Consider the following 16,061-nt stretch of genomic DNA (forward strand, 5'->3'; position numbering starts at 1 on the left):
TCCACTCGTTACCTGTATTAATGGCACCTGTTTGAACTTGTTATCAGTATAAAAGACACCTGTCCACAACCTCAAACAGTCACACTCCAAACTTCACAATGGCCAAGACCAAAAAGCTGTCAAAGGACACCAAAAACAAAATTGTAGACCTGCACCAGGCTGGGAAGACTGAATCTGCAATAGGTAAGCAGGTTGGTTTGAAGAAATTAACTGTGGGAGCAATTATTAGGAAATGGAAGACATACAAGACCACTGATAATCTCCCTCGATCTGGGGCTCCATGCAAGATCTCACCCCGTGGGGTCAAAATGATCACAAGAACGGTGAGCAAAAATCCCAGAACCACACGGGGGGACCTAGTGAATGACCTGCAGAGAGCTGGGACCAAAGTAACAAAGCCAACCATCAGTAACACACTACGCCGCCAGGGACTCAAATCCTGCAGTGCGAGACGTGTCCCCCTGCTTAAGCCAGTACATGTCCAGGCCCGTCTGAAGTGCATTTGGATGATCCAGAAGAGGATTGGGAGAATGTCATATGGTCAGATGAAACCAAAATATAACTTTTTGGTAAAAACTCAACTCGTCATGTTTGGAGGACAAAGAATGCTGAGTTGCATCCAAAGAACACCATACCTACTGTGAAGCATGGGGTTGGAAACATCATGCTTTGGGGCTGTTTTTCTGCAAAGGGACTAGGACGACTGATCCGTGTAAAGGAAAGAATGAATGGGGCCATGTATCGTGAGATTTTGAGTGAAACCCTCCTTCCATCAGCAAGGGCATTGAAGATGAAACGTGGCTGGGTCTTTCAGCATGACAATGATCCCAAACACACCGCCCGGGCAACGAAGGAGTGGCTTCGTAAGAAGCATTTCAAGGTCCTGGAGTGGCCTAGCCAGTCTCCAGATCTCAACCCCATAGAAAATCTTTGGAGGGAGTTGAAAGTCAGTGTTGCCCAGCGACAGCCCCAAAACATCACTGCTCTAGAGGAGATCTGCATGGAGGAATGGGCCAAAATACCAGCAACAGTGTGTGAAAACCTTGTGAAGACTTACAGAAAACGTTTGACCTGTGTCATTGCCAACAAAGGGTATATAACAAAGTATTGAGAAACTTTTGTTATTGACCAAATACTTATTTTCCACCATCATATGCCAATAAATTCATTAAAAATCCTACAATGTGATTTTCTGGATTTTTTTTTCTAATTTTGTCTGTCATAGTTGACGTGTACCTATGATGAAAATTACAGGCCTCTCTCATCTTTTTAAGTGGGAGAACTTGCACAATTGGTGGCTGACTAAATACTTTTTTTCCCCACTGTACATAATGAGTGTTATGATTTGCACAGGTATATATATGATGCATCTACCTAATGGTAATGAGGAACTGGTGACAGGAATGAAAGCAAAGTGGAGGAAAAATATTGCTGCTATCAAAACTAAGAAAAATACCAACTGTTTTTATATAATTAAATATTTAATACACTTTGATCATACATAATTAGAGGTGTGTATACATTTGTCTCACCATACCCTTACATTCTTCTTTCCACACATTGCTGTCAATGGCTGATGTTATAGTGTTGCATTGATGTGAGGTGAGCATCCCTTGAATTCAAGGGAGCCTTTCCACAGTCAGCAGTCATGAGTTTGTTCTTTCTGAAAGGCTCTGAAGGATCTCTCCAGCCATTGAACTTACAAGCATATCTGTTCCATCCTACAGCATAATTTAGGATATACCAAAAATACCAAGAAGGAGGGATACAGAGGGGTCTCTGGTTGAGAGGAAAGGTCAATTTCACAGTACAGTATAACTAAGGTCCAGGTCTGGGTTGAGAAAGAGAGAGAGCACAGCTCAGAGACCATCTCTGTTCAGTCCTTTTGGGTGGTGTGAGACGGCCATGACTGGGACAGCTAAAGTTTAAGTTAAAGCTGAGTTTAGGATGAAACACAGCATGCGTTTTTAAGATGACTACATTGCAGTCGGACTGCACAGAATCACTGATCTAAAAATCACCTTGCATCCCAAATAACTACTCATTATAAGGTCAAGATTGCCGATTCGGCACCTCGCCTTGCTCAAACTGATCCCCTCAAACATGCTGAGAGATACACCTAGTCCTCCTCCTCACTCTGAGAGCAGAGTGGACTGCAGGGGCCTCAGAGTCCTCCGGCTGATCAGTCTCTCCTCCATCATTCCTTTGGGCATCCTCCTCTTCCCTGTGGGAGTGTGACACAACATCTCGTCCAGGCTCCGTTGGGTCACCTGACCCGCATGTTGGAGGCGGGACACTGCCTCCTCCACACTCGCCATCAAAGGACTGTCCTCGCTCCGCAAACGCACCAGGTCCACCTGAGAAAGAGGTCACACACACACACACGTACTGATGAATGATATTTGTGACTGGATGACTCAGAGATAATTACGTATAGGTTATGCACCAGACATTACAAACATCCATTTGTAGGGTTATTTTCTTACCACTTCCTGTGCAAATTCAGGCTTCTTGATAAAGACAGAGCTGCTAGAGCCCAAGGCTAGGGTCAGGACAAAGAGGGATTCTTTCACAGCTCCTGCCATAGCCAGTATCAGAACCTGGAACACCACCACAAAAACTACATCAAATAGGATGCTCCCAGGGTGGGAGCTAGACACATTACAAAGTTATAGTGAAGACTGAATATTAGAACTCACTTTGAGATTTTGGCATATTCTGCTGTCAGTGCTCATAATCTGACCAAACATGGATTGTGCTTTTTCAACATCATTCTGGAAGGAAAATAAAATATATTGAATCACATTTGTAGCCTCCTGTAGCTCAGTTGGTAGAGCATGGCGCTTGCAACGCCAGGGTTGTGGGTTCGATTCCCACGGGGGGCCAGTATGAAAAATGTATGCACTCACTAACTGTAAATCACACTGGATAAGAGTGTCTGCTAAATGACTAAAATGTAAATTTGTATATGAGAGAGAGAGAGAGCGAGAGCAAGCGAGAGAGGATGGATGGATGACCAACCTGTCTAAGTGCTAGCGCCACAGTGAAGCAGTAGGCGTGCCTGGGCATCATGTGTCCTTTGGTCTGTCCCTCCTCCATCAGGGCAGCACAGATTCTATAGGACTCTGGGGTGTTCTGGTAAACCGGAAACAGGGCATTACATCACCTGTCTATAGACAAAGATTATGGATATACTGACAAGATAAATGTCTCTCCGCCCTAACAATGGGAGTCGTTGTCCACAAAGAGGCACAGTGGGCTGTCTAGCGCCCGACTATCCTTTCTTCGGATTGGTGGATACATCTCATTATTGTAATCCTTTTTGGAATATTCAATGAGGGTTGTTGACATCAACTGCCTGTATTCAATTGAGGGAGATGCTACTAGCGTCATGCCATGAATATGCATAGCCATATCGAGACAAAATAAGTATTTTTTCTCAAAGTTGCCGGGATGTCACGTGTCCTACTTATATCAGTACACTCCTAACAACTTAAGCATTACGAAACTTCTATTTGATCAAATAAACCTCACGTAGCAGATAAGCCATTCATTATTCTGTTGACCAAATTTACTAATGAACAGATTTCCAGTCCCAAAGAGAGAACTATAATAACACAAAAACACAATTGCAACAAAATATAAAATGTTATATCACTTGAGAATAATGATGCAAGTCCTGGTCTAATTTCTATTAAGAATAGTGTATTTTTTGGTCATTGAACATTCCCGTTGTCTGTTTTATTTGGTTGTCACTCACTCTCATTTTGTCTGATGATATTGCACAGATTTGCACCTGAAGCCAATATCCTTGATCATTGGTGTGGGTGTAACAATCCCTGCATGGCTGACCTAGGATGCAATCTCCTTCCACAACAGAACTTCATACGCACAAAGCAGTGTCCATTATCCTACCAAAACCATGATCTTGGTTGGGCTAGAATAACAGTACTTTAGGTCTCAGGGCAGGTGACATCACCACACGATGGCTACTAGGGCTTTGTCTTTCCCTGATTAGACCACACGCATCCTGTATTGTATCACAACTGTATTGGGGGAGAAGGTACAAGGTGCCTCCCCTTTGACCTTCTTCTCCAATGGGTTTTGAGAAGGATGCGATGAGAGGAATCGAGGAAGGATGAATTGAGAAAGAGCCTAACACTCACCTGTCAACTAGTTCACATGTGCTACACACTCACCCCTCAGCTGCTACACTCACTGACCACCTACTTCTCCGCATTAACCTCAACAGCCAGCAGAGCAAACTGTGTAAACTAGCACCCACATAATTCATTTTGTGGGTATTTAATTCTGCTACATTGACTCAGATCACGCAGTCAGCGGTTGAGTTATACTGTTGGCAGCATAGGAGGTGAAAGGGGGTGTGACTGTAGCAGAGGTGTTCTGCAGGTGAGTTCTAGTAGCCACTGTGATGTGATGTCATCCCCCTGAGATTTGAAGTAGTGTGTCCTTCTGTCTATCATGAATGTATCTATATTTGAATAATGTAAGCATCTCAGATGCGAGAGGATCTCCTCCTGCAATTTTGCGACGATTTGCTTCATTCTGCTACACACACTGCCCTCCTCCAGTGGTTGGCATGCTTGCTTAAAGTGTCATTTGATTAGGGTTTGGCGTCCCGGTCCGGTCAGCCATACAGGGATGGAACTCATACATTACATGGCTACTTTGCAGCCCATGTAAAAGTGACCCTTCACTGTGGTCACTCTCTAGGGTATTTTTCTCTTGCCTCCACTATCCGTACTCTACCCTTTTGGTTCCATTGCTTACAGTGGATGTGAGATTATTTATGGCATGCATGCCCAATGCAGACATATGATGGGATTAGTATTGGCCTCGTGGGCGTGTCCAATGCACTTGTAGATGTGGCTTGTCATTTCTATACTGAAACAGGATTAGCAAATCCTCACACATTGTTTACATTTTACTGAGATGTTTTCTCCATTTGAAATGATACTATTAGAAATAGGAAAAGCACTCACACATCTGAGATAACTTATGTGTGTGGGAATCATTTGCTAATAACTTGAAAGAAAAGAAAAGGCTGATACTAGCAAGAGCATTGTGTGGGTTTTTCCTTTTCATTAGACAATTAATGAGGCTAACCATGTTGAAGGATACCAGATTTGACTTCTACAGCTACATGCCGTCATCAAAACCTTTTAATGAAGGTAGACCTTAAGGATGACATCATCCTGGTGTAATTATATGCAGTTCAACATTATCATCACAAGGTGTCAGCGCAAGTATTTGTATTATTGTCTAGTTTTACTACATGTAAACAAACCACTAGCTAGGTCTCATAACGTGAGGTCGATAATACATGCCTAGCACAAGCAGGCGGTTCATTAAAACTACAGTATGTTTCTTAATTGAAACTAAGTGGGCAACACACCTGGGTAAAATATAGTTGCGTTTTGGAGGAAGCAGACTAAGAGCTAGGAGAGAGATTGGTGAGGGGTTGATATAGTGGTTAATTACTGCTGCTAGCTAATTTTTGATGTAAACAATGTGGTCATCAAACTTTGGACCCGTATGCTAGCTACATTTTTAGTTAAATTGTTGGCTGTCGTGAGAGAAATTCATCTATCTAGCTGGCTAACAAGGTAAACTGATCTTTCTCTATCTTCACATCACGCTAGCTTTGTGGTTATTTGCTGTGTTACCCAAATACAGCTAGCTAACACTACCAAAGCAAACGGATAATAAACTGGAAATAAACGCTGTCTGAGAATTTGTTTAGTGTCTCTCTGTTAACAACAAGTTAATTTGTGTATATGAGGCGTTTGTTCTGTTTTTTGGTTGAATCAAGAAATACGAACTTGTCATTTTGTGCTAGCTAGCCAACTAATTAGCTAGCTAGCTAGCTAGCAATTATGGCGCGATGCAGCACTGGATGTTTGCTGGGGAACCTCTTGGTAGGCTGGACACATTACATTTTTAACAACGCTTTTTTCGGATAAAAACTAGTTCATTGCATCCGTCGTGGAGCCAAGTATCATAATATTTCCATATGTCCCAGCTGCTTGCCGTAGTTCTGAAGTAATTGCGAAAAAAAACAGGCCTTATTTTAGGGCATTTTTCACCCTGCCAGCTCCTATTAGTTCTATTGAGCACGGTGGCAGCCAGAATACATTTTCTAATTAAGAATTAACCTCTTTTTTTTGACGATTTGTTGTTTCTAAATGGCTGCTGGGTAATTTGCTATGCGTTGAAATCTGTTTGTTCGTAGGCATCGAATTGAGCGAATAATGCGCAGGTTCACTCAGTTGCAAACCAAAAATTGACAGGTCTAGCTCATTGATTTGTAGATCTGACGCATTTGCTCCCTCAGATGAGCCTAGCAAGTGTCACAAATTAGTTATGTAGTACCCACAGAAGGCCACAGGGAGGAGCAAGAGGGCTATAAACCCATACTATTTTTTGCCTTAAAAACCCTAAACCTACGTATAACTTATTTTAGACTTAACCCTAACCCTGACTGGTAACACAATTCACCTACAGCTGTAATGGTAACCCTAACCGTAACCCTAAACCTTACTGGTAAAACAACGGACCTATAGCTGTAATGGTCACCACAATTCTAACCCTAACCCTGACTTGTAATACAATGCACCTTTAGCTGTAATGGTCACGGTAACTCTAACCCTAACACTAACTGTAACCCTGACTGGTAACACAATGCACTTACAGCTGTAATGGTAACCGTAACCCTAACGGGTAATACAATGCACATATAGCTGTAATGGCAACCCTAACCGTAACCCTAACTGGCAATATAATACATCTATAGTTTTAATGGTCACCGTAATTCCAACCCTAACCGGTAACACAATGCACCTTTGCTTTAATGGTCACCGTAATTCTAACCCTAACCCTGACTGGTAAGACAATGCACCTACAACTGTAATTGTAACCGTAAACCTTCCTGGTAAAACAACAGACCTATAGCTGTAATGGTCAACCTAACCCTCACCCTGACTTGTAACAAAATGCACCTATAGCCATAATGGTCACCACAATTCTAACCCTAACCCTAGGTATAACCTATTTTAGCCCTAACCCTAGGTATAACCTATTTTAGCCTTAACCCTAAACCCTAACCCTAATTCTTGGGTAGGGTAGCCTAAAACACTTTTCTAAACTATTTTTGTAATAATATTATGTTAGTAAATACCATTATAGTACTAAATACCATTTTGATTGTTATTTTTTAAATAAAAACCTATGTAAGCATTTTGCAGTTTTTTTGTTGTTATTAGTTATTTTATGATATTTCTTATTGCAAGGCAGAACACTTGATAAACAAGCCACATTTTATTTTTCAAATGTGGTTTGAACTGGGTGTGACCTAGTAACCTATATGTGAAAGTCCAGCAATTGGCTGGGATAGGAGGGGCAGGTTTGAGACTGATCTCTGTAGCTGGTCCTCTGTAGCTCAGCTGGTAGAGCGCGGCGCTTGTAACGCCAAGGTAGTGGGTTCGATCCCCGGGACCACCCATACACAAAAATGTATGCACGCATGACTGTAAGTCGCTTTGGATAAAAGCGTCTGCTAAATGGCATATTATTATTATTATTATTATCTCAGGAATTAATAAGAAAAAAACACTTCATTTCTCAGCTGCCTCACTAATGTCTTTATGTAAATTAATAACTTTGAATTGCTAAATATTTCCAATAGATGGCACCATAAGACCACAAAGTATCAGTTATAGGCCATAGCAGCAATATGATTGACGTAAAATAGCATACAACCAAAGACTATACACTACCAGTCAAAAGTGTTTACACACCTACTCATTCAAGGGTTTTTCTTTATTTTTACATTGTAGAATAATAGTGAAGACATCAAAACTATGATATAACACATATGGAATCATGTAGTAACCACATTTTTAAAAATAACAAATCAAAAAATATTTTATATTTGATATTCTTCAAATAGCCACCCTTTGCCTTGATGACAGCTTTGCACACTCTTGGCATTCTCTCAACCAGCTTCATGAGGTAGTCACCTGGAATGCATTTCAATTAACAGGTGTGCCTTCTTAACAGTTAATTTGTGGAATTGCTTTCCTTCATAATGCGTTTGAGCCAATCAGTTGTGTTGTGACAAGGTAGGGGGGTATACAGAAGATAGCCCTATTTGGTAAAAGACCAAGCCCATATTATGGCAAGAACAGCTCAAATAAGCAAAGAGAAATGACAGTCAATCATTACTTTAAGACATGAAGGTCAGTCAATACGGAAAATGTCAAGAACTTTGAACGTTTCTTCAAGTGCAGTCGCAAAAACCATCAAGCACTATGATGAAACTGGCTCTCATGAGGACTGCCACAGGAATGGAAGACCCAGAGTTACCTCTGCAGCCGAGGATAAGTTCCTTAGAGTTACCAGCCTCAGAAATCGCAGCCCAAATAAATGCTTCACAGAGTTCAAGTAACAGACACATCTCAACATCAACTGTTCAGAGGGGACTGTGTGAATCAGGCCTTCATGGTCGAATTGCTGCAAAGAAACCACTACTAAAGGACACCAATAATAAGAAGAGACCTGCTTGGGCCAAGAAACACGAGCAATGGACATTAGACCGGTAGAAATGTGTCCTTTGGTCTGAAGTCCAAATTGGTGATTTTTGGTTCAAACCGCAGTGTCTTTGTGAGACGCGGTGTGTGTGAACGGATTATCTCCTCATGTGTATTTCCCACCGTAAAGCATGGAGGAGGTGGTGTTATGGTGAGGGGGTGCTTTGCTGGTGACACTGTCTGTGATTTATTTAGAATTCAAGGCACACTTAACCAGCATGGCTACCACAGCATTCTGCAGCGATACGCCATCTCATCTGGTTTGGGCTTAGTGGGACTATCATTTGTTTTTCAACAGGACAATGACCCAACACACCTCCAGGCTGTGTAAGGGCTATTTGACCAAGAAGGAGAGTGATGGAGTGCTGCATCAGATGACCTGGCCTCCACAATCCTCCGACCTCAACCCAATTGAGATGGTTTGGGATGAGTCGGACGGCAGAGTGAAGGAAAAGCAGCCAACAAGTGCTCAGCATGTGTGTGAACTCTTTCATGACTGTTGGAAAAGCAATCCAGGTGAAGCTGGTTGAGAGAATGTCAAGAGTGTGCAAAGCTGTCATCAAGTCAAAGTGCTCGGTTGTCATCAAATGCTAGCTCCAAAATACTTTTTGCCCTTGGAACACTGAGCTCCGCCCATTGTTTTCCTATGGAAAGGCATGCCGGTCTATTTCGCCAAATATCTCACAATGTATATATTTGTATTTTTTCAAGTCGGACACCATTTTAATCAGTAGAATCTCCTCTTTGTAATTATGTAAGTCTGGGCAGAGAGCTCGGTTGTCATCGATCACTAGACCAGAGAAATAGTCACAAGTTTTCATTACGCAGACATAAGCACAGTTGACACCATCGAGGTGCGGATGTTTACTTTCTACACAAGTTTTTTTTTTTTTCAGATTGCAGTGGTAAAATAAAAATGTATACATTTTTTTGTGCCATTTAGGCTAAATGGAATTCTAAGCATCACTCCAGTCAGAAGAGGCTCTGCAAAGGTTTGTTTCAATTCATTTGCTATGGCCTTGCGCTAGTGTTCCAGCTCAGCCAATGCTCTTTTGCTGTTTTTCAGCCTTGGGTGAATTTTGACTCATTCTGTTGTCCAGCCTACTCTTGGATGAGCATGCATATAGAACATGTTATTGTTCTGACAATTGAAAAGGTCTATAGGGTGGACCAATGCAATGTCTGCAAGGTGGACAAATCCTCACCAGTTTATAGCAGGTCCCAGTTGCTAATGTGAATGTGTCCTTGGTGAATGGCACACCTTGGTTCTTCATGTCTCGCAGTACATCCAGAGCACCTAGTAGTATGGACATGGTTTAGTGACGACAGAGATCAGTCATCTATAAATATTCATTTTCTTCTTGAATGTGTGCTGCCTTCTAATATTAAAAGGATGTCACTTACTCTCATATAATCCTTTCATAAACAACATGTCTATGGCAATGTTGAAGGAGGTCGAGTCAGAGAAGAATCCTCTCAAATCCTGTTAGAGAAAGGAGATTTGTTTATTTACAACTTGACCAGCTACAGTATGTGTAAACTTCAATCAATACCCTAGTCTATGGGACTGCACTAATATAATTACATGATATGATCTCTATAGCACTTGTTAATCTTAGTTCATTCAGAGATGTTGATTATTCCCTGACAAATTATTAATGTAGTCTAAGTACTGCATATTAATAGATTGTTACCTTGTCTGTCAGTGTGGCAGCAGCCATATCCTCCAGCCCCAGTTCATAGCACAGCCTCATGAAGAGAGGACCAAACTTAAACTCTCCAAATGCTACATTACTGTTCTCCTCATGGTACCTGGACAGCAGAACATGCAGAACACACAAACATACACAAACACAGAACCATGACGAAGTTAGACTACCAACATTAGTCAAACTACAAGATTGCATTAAACTATTTCAAACTTATGCTTTATCTGTCCGTAACACAGTTGATGAGGAGACTTCATCTTCAGGTCTGTTTTGACAGCTAATTGTGAGGATACTTAGGATAGAGTTTGACACCACTGAATATGTGAAGTATGAAATACTCAATCATCTGGTCAGTGGCCACAATGCTTAAGCAAGAAACTAGTATCTCACTGTGTGACCCATACCTGTAGATGGCACCTCTGGCTGTGACCATGTCCTCTGCAGATTGGCAAAGGTGTAGAAGCAGCTTTAACTCATCCTTCAATATTAGCTGTTTCTTCTTCAGCTTCTGATTAAATACCTCAAAATAATGACCTGGAGAATATAACATGGTCTGTCAACTTCAAAACTAGTAGTTGCAGTACGGTAGTATTACATCCAAACAGTAAGGTCATATCAGAATCAGTACAGTAACCTACTTTTTGATCCGGACACTTGATGAGCCACTGCCAGTTTCCGCTGCTGAAATTCTTGTAGCTTGACAACATCCTCTGACAGCAGATGCCTTTTTGCTGAAATGAATGAAGCAACAGGAGTAGTCAACATATACATGAATAGGAATTAGGTTAAGGTTAAGAAAGGGTTAGGATAAAAGCGTCTGCTAAATGGCATATTATTATTAGCTCAAATGCAAAAAAATAAAAAATACTTTTGACGTCAATTTGACAAAAGCTGTAGCCCATCTGGACATGACCGGGCACGGTACTGTAATTGCCCATGTATCTGAACAAGTTCAACACTTGTGGAAATTGACTGCATGCATTACACATTCGTCTGGAAAGTTGAAGTAGTTCCAAGATAGATAAATATGATAACAGGACAGGAGAGACAGCTCAGCCGCTGTCAAACAAGTGACATTGGCATTGAGACAGATTCCGTGGTGGTCGACAAGCTAGCGCTAGCGGCACAGGTACTGCACCATGACATTATATACATAAAATAAGTTATTCATATACCTCCTACTCTGCATGCCATACAGTCCGATTGTATGAGGCCACGATATAATCCTTTTGAGGGAACATCATTAAGCAGTATTCGGACGAAACCGCCGATTCTGCCAAGCGCCATGTTGCCCCCTGACTGTACTATTACTGCGGGAACAAAGGGTGAAATGATTTGGCAATTCAAAAAAAATCTTATTTCGCTGCGCCGGGTTTGTTAGAAGCACAGCAAACTATTGTACATTTACTAATTATAGTTATTGTTTACCATCCAATTGATAACGTATGTAACAATGGAGAGATAGAAATATATACGTTTTATTCTCCACTTTTTCACGTTTAGTTGGTACATTCCAAAATGTCTGCGCCCTGTCGCCGTGTTTACTATTTTTACGTCGGATTTCCAAATGTCCAGGTAAAACGAATATTTATTCTGACCAATGGACTGTCTTGGAGTAAAATAATAATTATCTTGCCATCTCATCTCCATTCTCATTAGCTGTCCGATGTCTGGTTGGGTTTATAGCAAGTCAACGAAATGAATTTCGCACATGCTGAACATAAAGGTAATACCTCCTACAACCTGCAGGGGCCAGTGCTCCATACACAATTTGCATCTAACCCATACGGTATAAAGCTATCTGGGATCCTTGGGACGTCCATACCCTAACCATAACCTTACCTAACCCTTACCTTAACCATTTTACATTTCAACTTCAATGGGGTCATGTGGGAGAGGCTATACAGACACGCCTGGTGCCCAAATGGATGACATACACTACATCGCTAAGAGTATGTGGACACCCCTTCAAATTAGTTGATTCTGCTATTTCAGCCACACCCGTTGCTGACAGGTGTATAAGGGAAGAAGATGGCGGAAGCGGACGATGAAGTGGATTCTGAATCCAATGGCTGTAGAATCAAGGGGAATTGGAGTGTTGTCCAAAATAATGGAAAACGGAGCAAAGTAGTGTACAGTGATGAGAATGTCCCTTTGTATCTAATAGGAGTACGGTTTGTTAATGAGGAGCAGTTGAGCAGATTACCAATCTTGAAGAAACCATTTGAGATATCCAAACTAGTGGAGAGAGTGCTGGGTAAAGTGAAGGCTGTGAGGATCACAAGAGGTGGGCTTGTTTTGATTTTTTGTGCTTCTGCAGATCAGAAGGAACGTGCGTTGCGTCTCACCCGATTTGATAAGTTTGAAGTGTCCTGTGTGTCTCTTCGGAACAGGGCACCCCTTAAGGGGGTTATATCTGGCGTCTCGTGGGAAGTTCATTTTGAAGAGATTAAAAATATTCCTGGAGTGATTGATGCACGTCAGATGAATCATGTGGTGAATGGTGAAAAAGTGAATAGTCTATCTGTTCTTTTGTTTTTGGATATGGAGTCTCTCCCTACTCAAGTGCAGTTGGGGTATATAAACTACAGAGTCAGAGCATTTATCCCAAGACCAATGCAGTGTGATCATTGTAAAGCTTTTGGTCATGTTTCAAGTGTTTGCAGAAGGGAGAAGCCGAGATGTCCAAGTTGTGGAAAAGATAATATCATGTGTTTTAAAAGTGAGGAAAATGTGACATGTTGCAATTGTGGCGGGAACCATGAAGCTACATCTTTCAATTGCCAGACAAGGGTGATAGAGAATGAGGTGGCCAAAGTCAGGGCTGTCCAGAGCATTTCATATGCAGCAGCTGTTAAAAGGCTTGAAGGTTTGAATGGTACTCCTGAAGAGTCCATGGTGGTGGATAGGCCTTCACTGCAGGCTGCAAGGGTTGCCTTTCACCAGCAGGACCCTGACATTTGAAAGTTAAGAAGGTGGACTTTGTGGCCTTTATAGTTATGGTGATTAATGGCACTGCCAAGGTGGAGAGAAGGTCCAGGAAGATAGATATCATTGTGGATGCGGTGGAGCGGTTCCTGGGACTGAAAGATTTCTCGGCGGAGGAGTTACATGGAATATTGGCACAAGCCGTACCACCCTCTCAGGCCTTATAGCCTGAGAAGGGAGATATTGAGATTTGAAAGAAGGAAGAAGTGGGAGTTTTGTTTTGTTTTTGTCAATGTACTATTTTTATTTGGGTGGATTAAGTTAGTTTCCCTATCACATGGATTTTCTTTTTACCTTGTTTTGGTTTTCAACCCATCCAGTTGGTGGCGGCAATAAACCTTTTTGGGTTGTAGTCTGCCATAAAACCCACAGAAGAGGAAGAAGAAGAAGAAGAAGAAGAAGACGGGCGTATAAAATCGAACACACAGACATGCAATCTCCATAGACAAACATTGGCAGTAGAATGGCCTTACTGAAGAGCTCAGTGACTTTCAACGTAGCACTGTCATAGGATGCCACCTTTCCAACAAGTCAGTTCGTCAAATTTCTGCCCTGATAGAGCTGCCCTGGTCAACTAGAGCTTCCCCGGTCAAAGTGCTGTTATTGTGAAGTGGAAACATCTAGGAGCAACAACGGCTCAGCCAAGAAGTGGTAGGCCACACAAGCTCACAGAACAGGACCACCGAGTGCTGAAGCGCGCAGCGCGTAAAAATCATCTGCCCTCGGTTGCAACACACACAACGAGTTCCAAACTGCCTCTGGAAGCAACGATGAGTTCCAATGTCGGGAGCTTCATGAAACGGGCTTCTATGGCCGAGCAGCCTAAGATCACCATGCGCAATGTCAAGCGTCGGCTGAAGTGGTGTAAAGCTAGCCGACATTGGACTCTGGAGCAGTGGAAACGCGTTCTTTGGAGTGATGAATCACACTTCACCATCTGGGTTTGGCATATGCCAGGAGAATGCTACCTGTCGCAATGCATAGTGCCAACTGTAAAGTTAGGTGGAGGAGGAATAATGGTCTGGGGCTGTTTTTCATGGTTCGGGCTAGGCCCCTTAGTTCCAGTGAGGGGAAATCTTAACGCTACAGCATACAATGACATTCTAAATGATTCTGTGCTTCCAACTTTGTGGCAACAGTTTGGGGAAGGCCCTTTCCTGTTTCATGACAATGCCTCAGTGCACAAAGCGAGGTCCATACAGAAACGGTTTGTCGAGATCGGTGTGGAAGAACTTGACTGGCCTGCACAGAGTCCTGACCTCAACACCATCGAACATCTTTGGGATGAATTGGAACACCGACTGCGAGCCAGGCCTAATGGCCCAACATCAGTGCCTGACCTCACTAGTACTCTTGTGGTTGAATGGATGCAAGTCTCCGCAGCAATGTTCCAACATCTAGTGGAAAGCCTTCCCAGAAGAGTGGAGGCTGTTATAGCAGCAAAGGGGGGACCAACTCCATATTAATGCCCATGATTTTGGAATGAGATGTTCGACGACCAGGTGTCCGCATACTTTTAGTCATGTAGTGTATGTCAAGCAGCTGAGGGTCGAGTGTGGAGACAAATGGATTCGGTTCAGTCAGTCTTCCTGATAAGCAGACACGTGCACAGATAGGGCTCTATCTCTTTGCTCTTCCAGTCTCCAAAGTGCCCTTTTGGGTGGTGGTATAATTTCCCCCAAAATGTTAATTTTTTTGTATACATCTTTTGTCGTTGTTCTGCACCCACTGCATGCAAGTTGCAGTCAAATTCGCCACCCCATCTGTTTTGTTGTGCCTGTTGATCTGCCCTGTTTGGATGCTTCCGGTTAAGCTTTTTCCCAGTCTGCCCAGTATGGAGATTGAACACACCAGGTATCCAAACATGCATGGCTTGAGAGATGCAGTCACTGGTCTAGTGTGTGTAGCTAGCTACCTAGTTTAAATATCAACAGTACTGCTACAGAAGCATAACATGTGATAACACTTGATTTAGCCTACATCATCATCAATATTTGGTCTGGTTGGCTGATGGAATCAGCAGCTAGAGGCAAAATGACATAGAGAGTTAAATCACAATCACTAAAAGAAATTGAGCTAGCTAACTAGCAGATTTAAATCAATCATCAACATCAGTGCCCGACCTCACTAGTATTCTTGTGGTTGAATGGAAGCAAGTCCCCGCAGCAATGTTCCAACATCTAGTGGAAAGCCTTCCCAGAATAGTGGAGGCTGTTATAGCAGCAAAGGGGGGACCAACTCCATATTAATGCCCATGATTTTAGAATGAGATGTTCGACGAGCAGGTGTCCACATACTTTTAGTCATGTAGTGTATGTCAAGCAGCTGAGGGTCGAGTGTGGAGACAAATGGATTCGGTTCAGTCAGTCTTCCTGATAAGCAGACACGTGCACAGATAGGGCTCTACCTGTTTGCCCTTCCAGTCTCCAAGTGCCCTTTTGGGTGGTGGTATAATTTTGATTTAAATCAATCATCAACATCAATGATCAACTGATAGCCCACCCTCTTTTCTCAATGTCAATCATGTCTTTAGGAGGCACTGTTACAGGCTTGCTTACAATTTGTGATGAGTGAGTGTGTTGTTGCAGAAATAAATTGCTCTATGGGTGGCAGGTAGCCTAGCGGTTAAGAGTGGTGCACCAGAGGTCGCTGGTTTGAATACCCGAGCCGACTAGGTGCAAAATCTGTTGATGTGCCCTTGAGCAAAGCAGTTAACCCTAATTGCTTCTGTAAGTCTCTGGATAAGAGTGTCTGC

General features: G+C 42.4%; 1 protein-coding gene across 1 annotated transcript; it reads right to left on the reverse strand.

Annotated features, from left to right (window-relative positions):
* Positions 1-1,460: 1,460 nt before the first annotated feature.
* On the reverse strand, positions 1,461-11,615 carry LOC311099715 (pentatricopeptide repeat-containing protein 2, mitochondrial-like). The gene is made up of 10 exons (XM_084140454.1): positions 11,494-11,615; positions 10,957-11,049; positions 10,723-10,852; positions 10,304-10,421; positions 10,014-10,092; positions 9,815-9,906; positions 3,022-3,135; positions 2,700-2,774; positions 2,487-2,600; positions 1,461-2,357 (listed from the first exon to the last, which is right to left on the reverse strand). Exons 1-10 carry the CDS (start codon positions 11,603-11,605, stop codon positions 2,133-2,135), a joined length of 1,152 nt encoding a protein of 383 aa, XP_083996580.1. The 5' UTR covers positions 11,606-11,615; the 3' UTR covers positions 1,461-2,132.
* Positions 11,616-16,061: the final 4,446 nt, after the last annotated feature.

Source organism: Coregonus lavaretus (assembly GCF_964263955.1).
Source record: "Coregonus lavaretus genome assembly, chromosome: 24".
In the NCBI taxonomy this organism is placed as follows: Eukaryota; Metazoa; Chordata; class Actinopteri; order Salmoniformes; family Salmonidae; genus Coregonus; species Coregonus lavaretus.

Coding starts and splice junctions, on each gene's coding strand:
- LOC311099715 (XM_084140454.1), bottom strand. CDS start 11,605: ATGGCGCTTGGCAGAATCGGCGGTTTCGTCCGAATACTGCTTAATGAT. Junction 9,907..10,013: donor TATGAAAGGATTATATGAGA/GTAAGTGACATC, acceptor CCATACTACTAG/GTGCTCTGGATGTACTGCGA. Junction 2,775..3,021: donor TGGCGCTAGCACTTAGACAG/GTTGGTCATCCA, acceptor TTTTCCTTCCAG/AATGATGTTGAAAAAGCACA.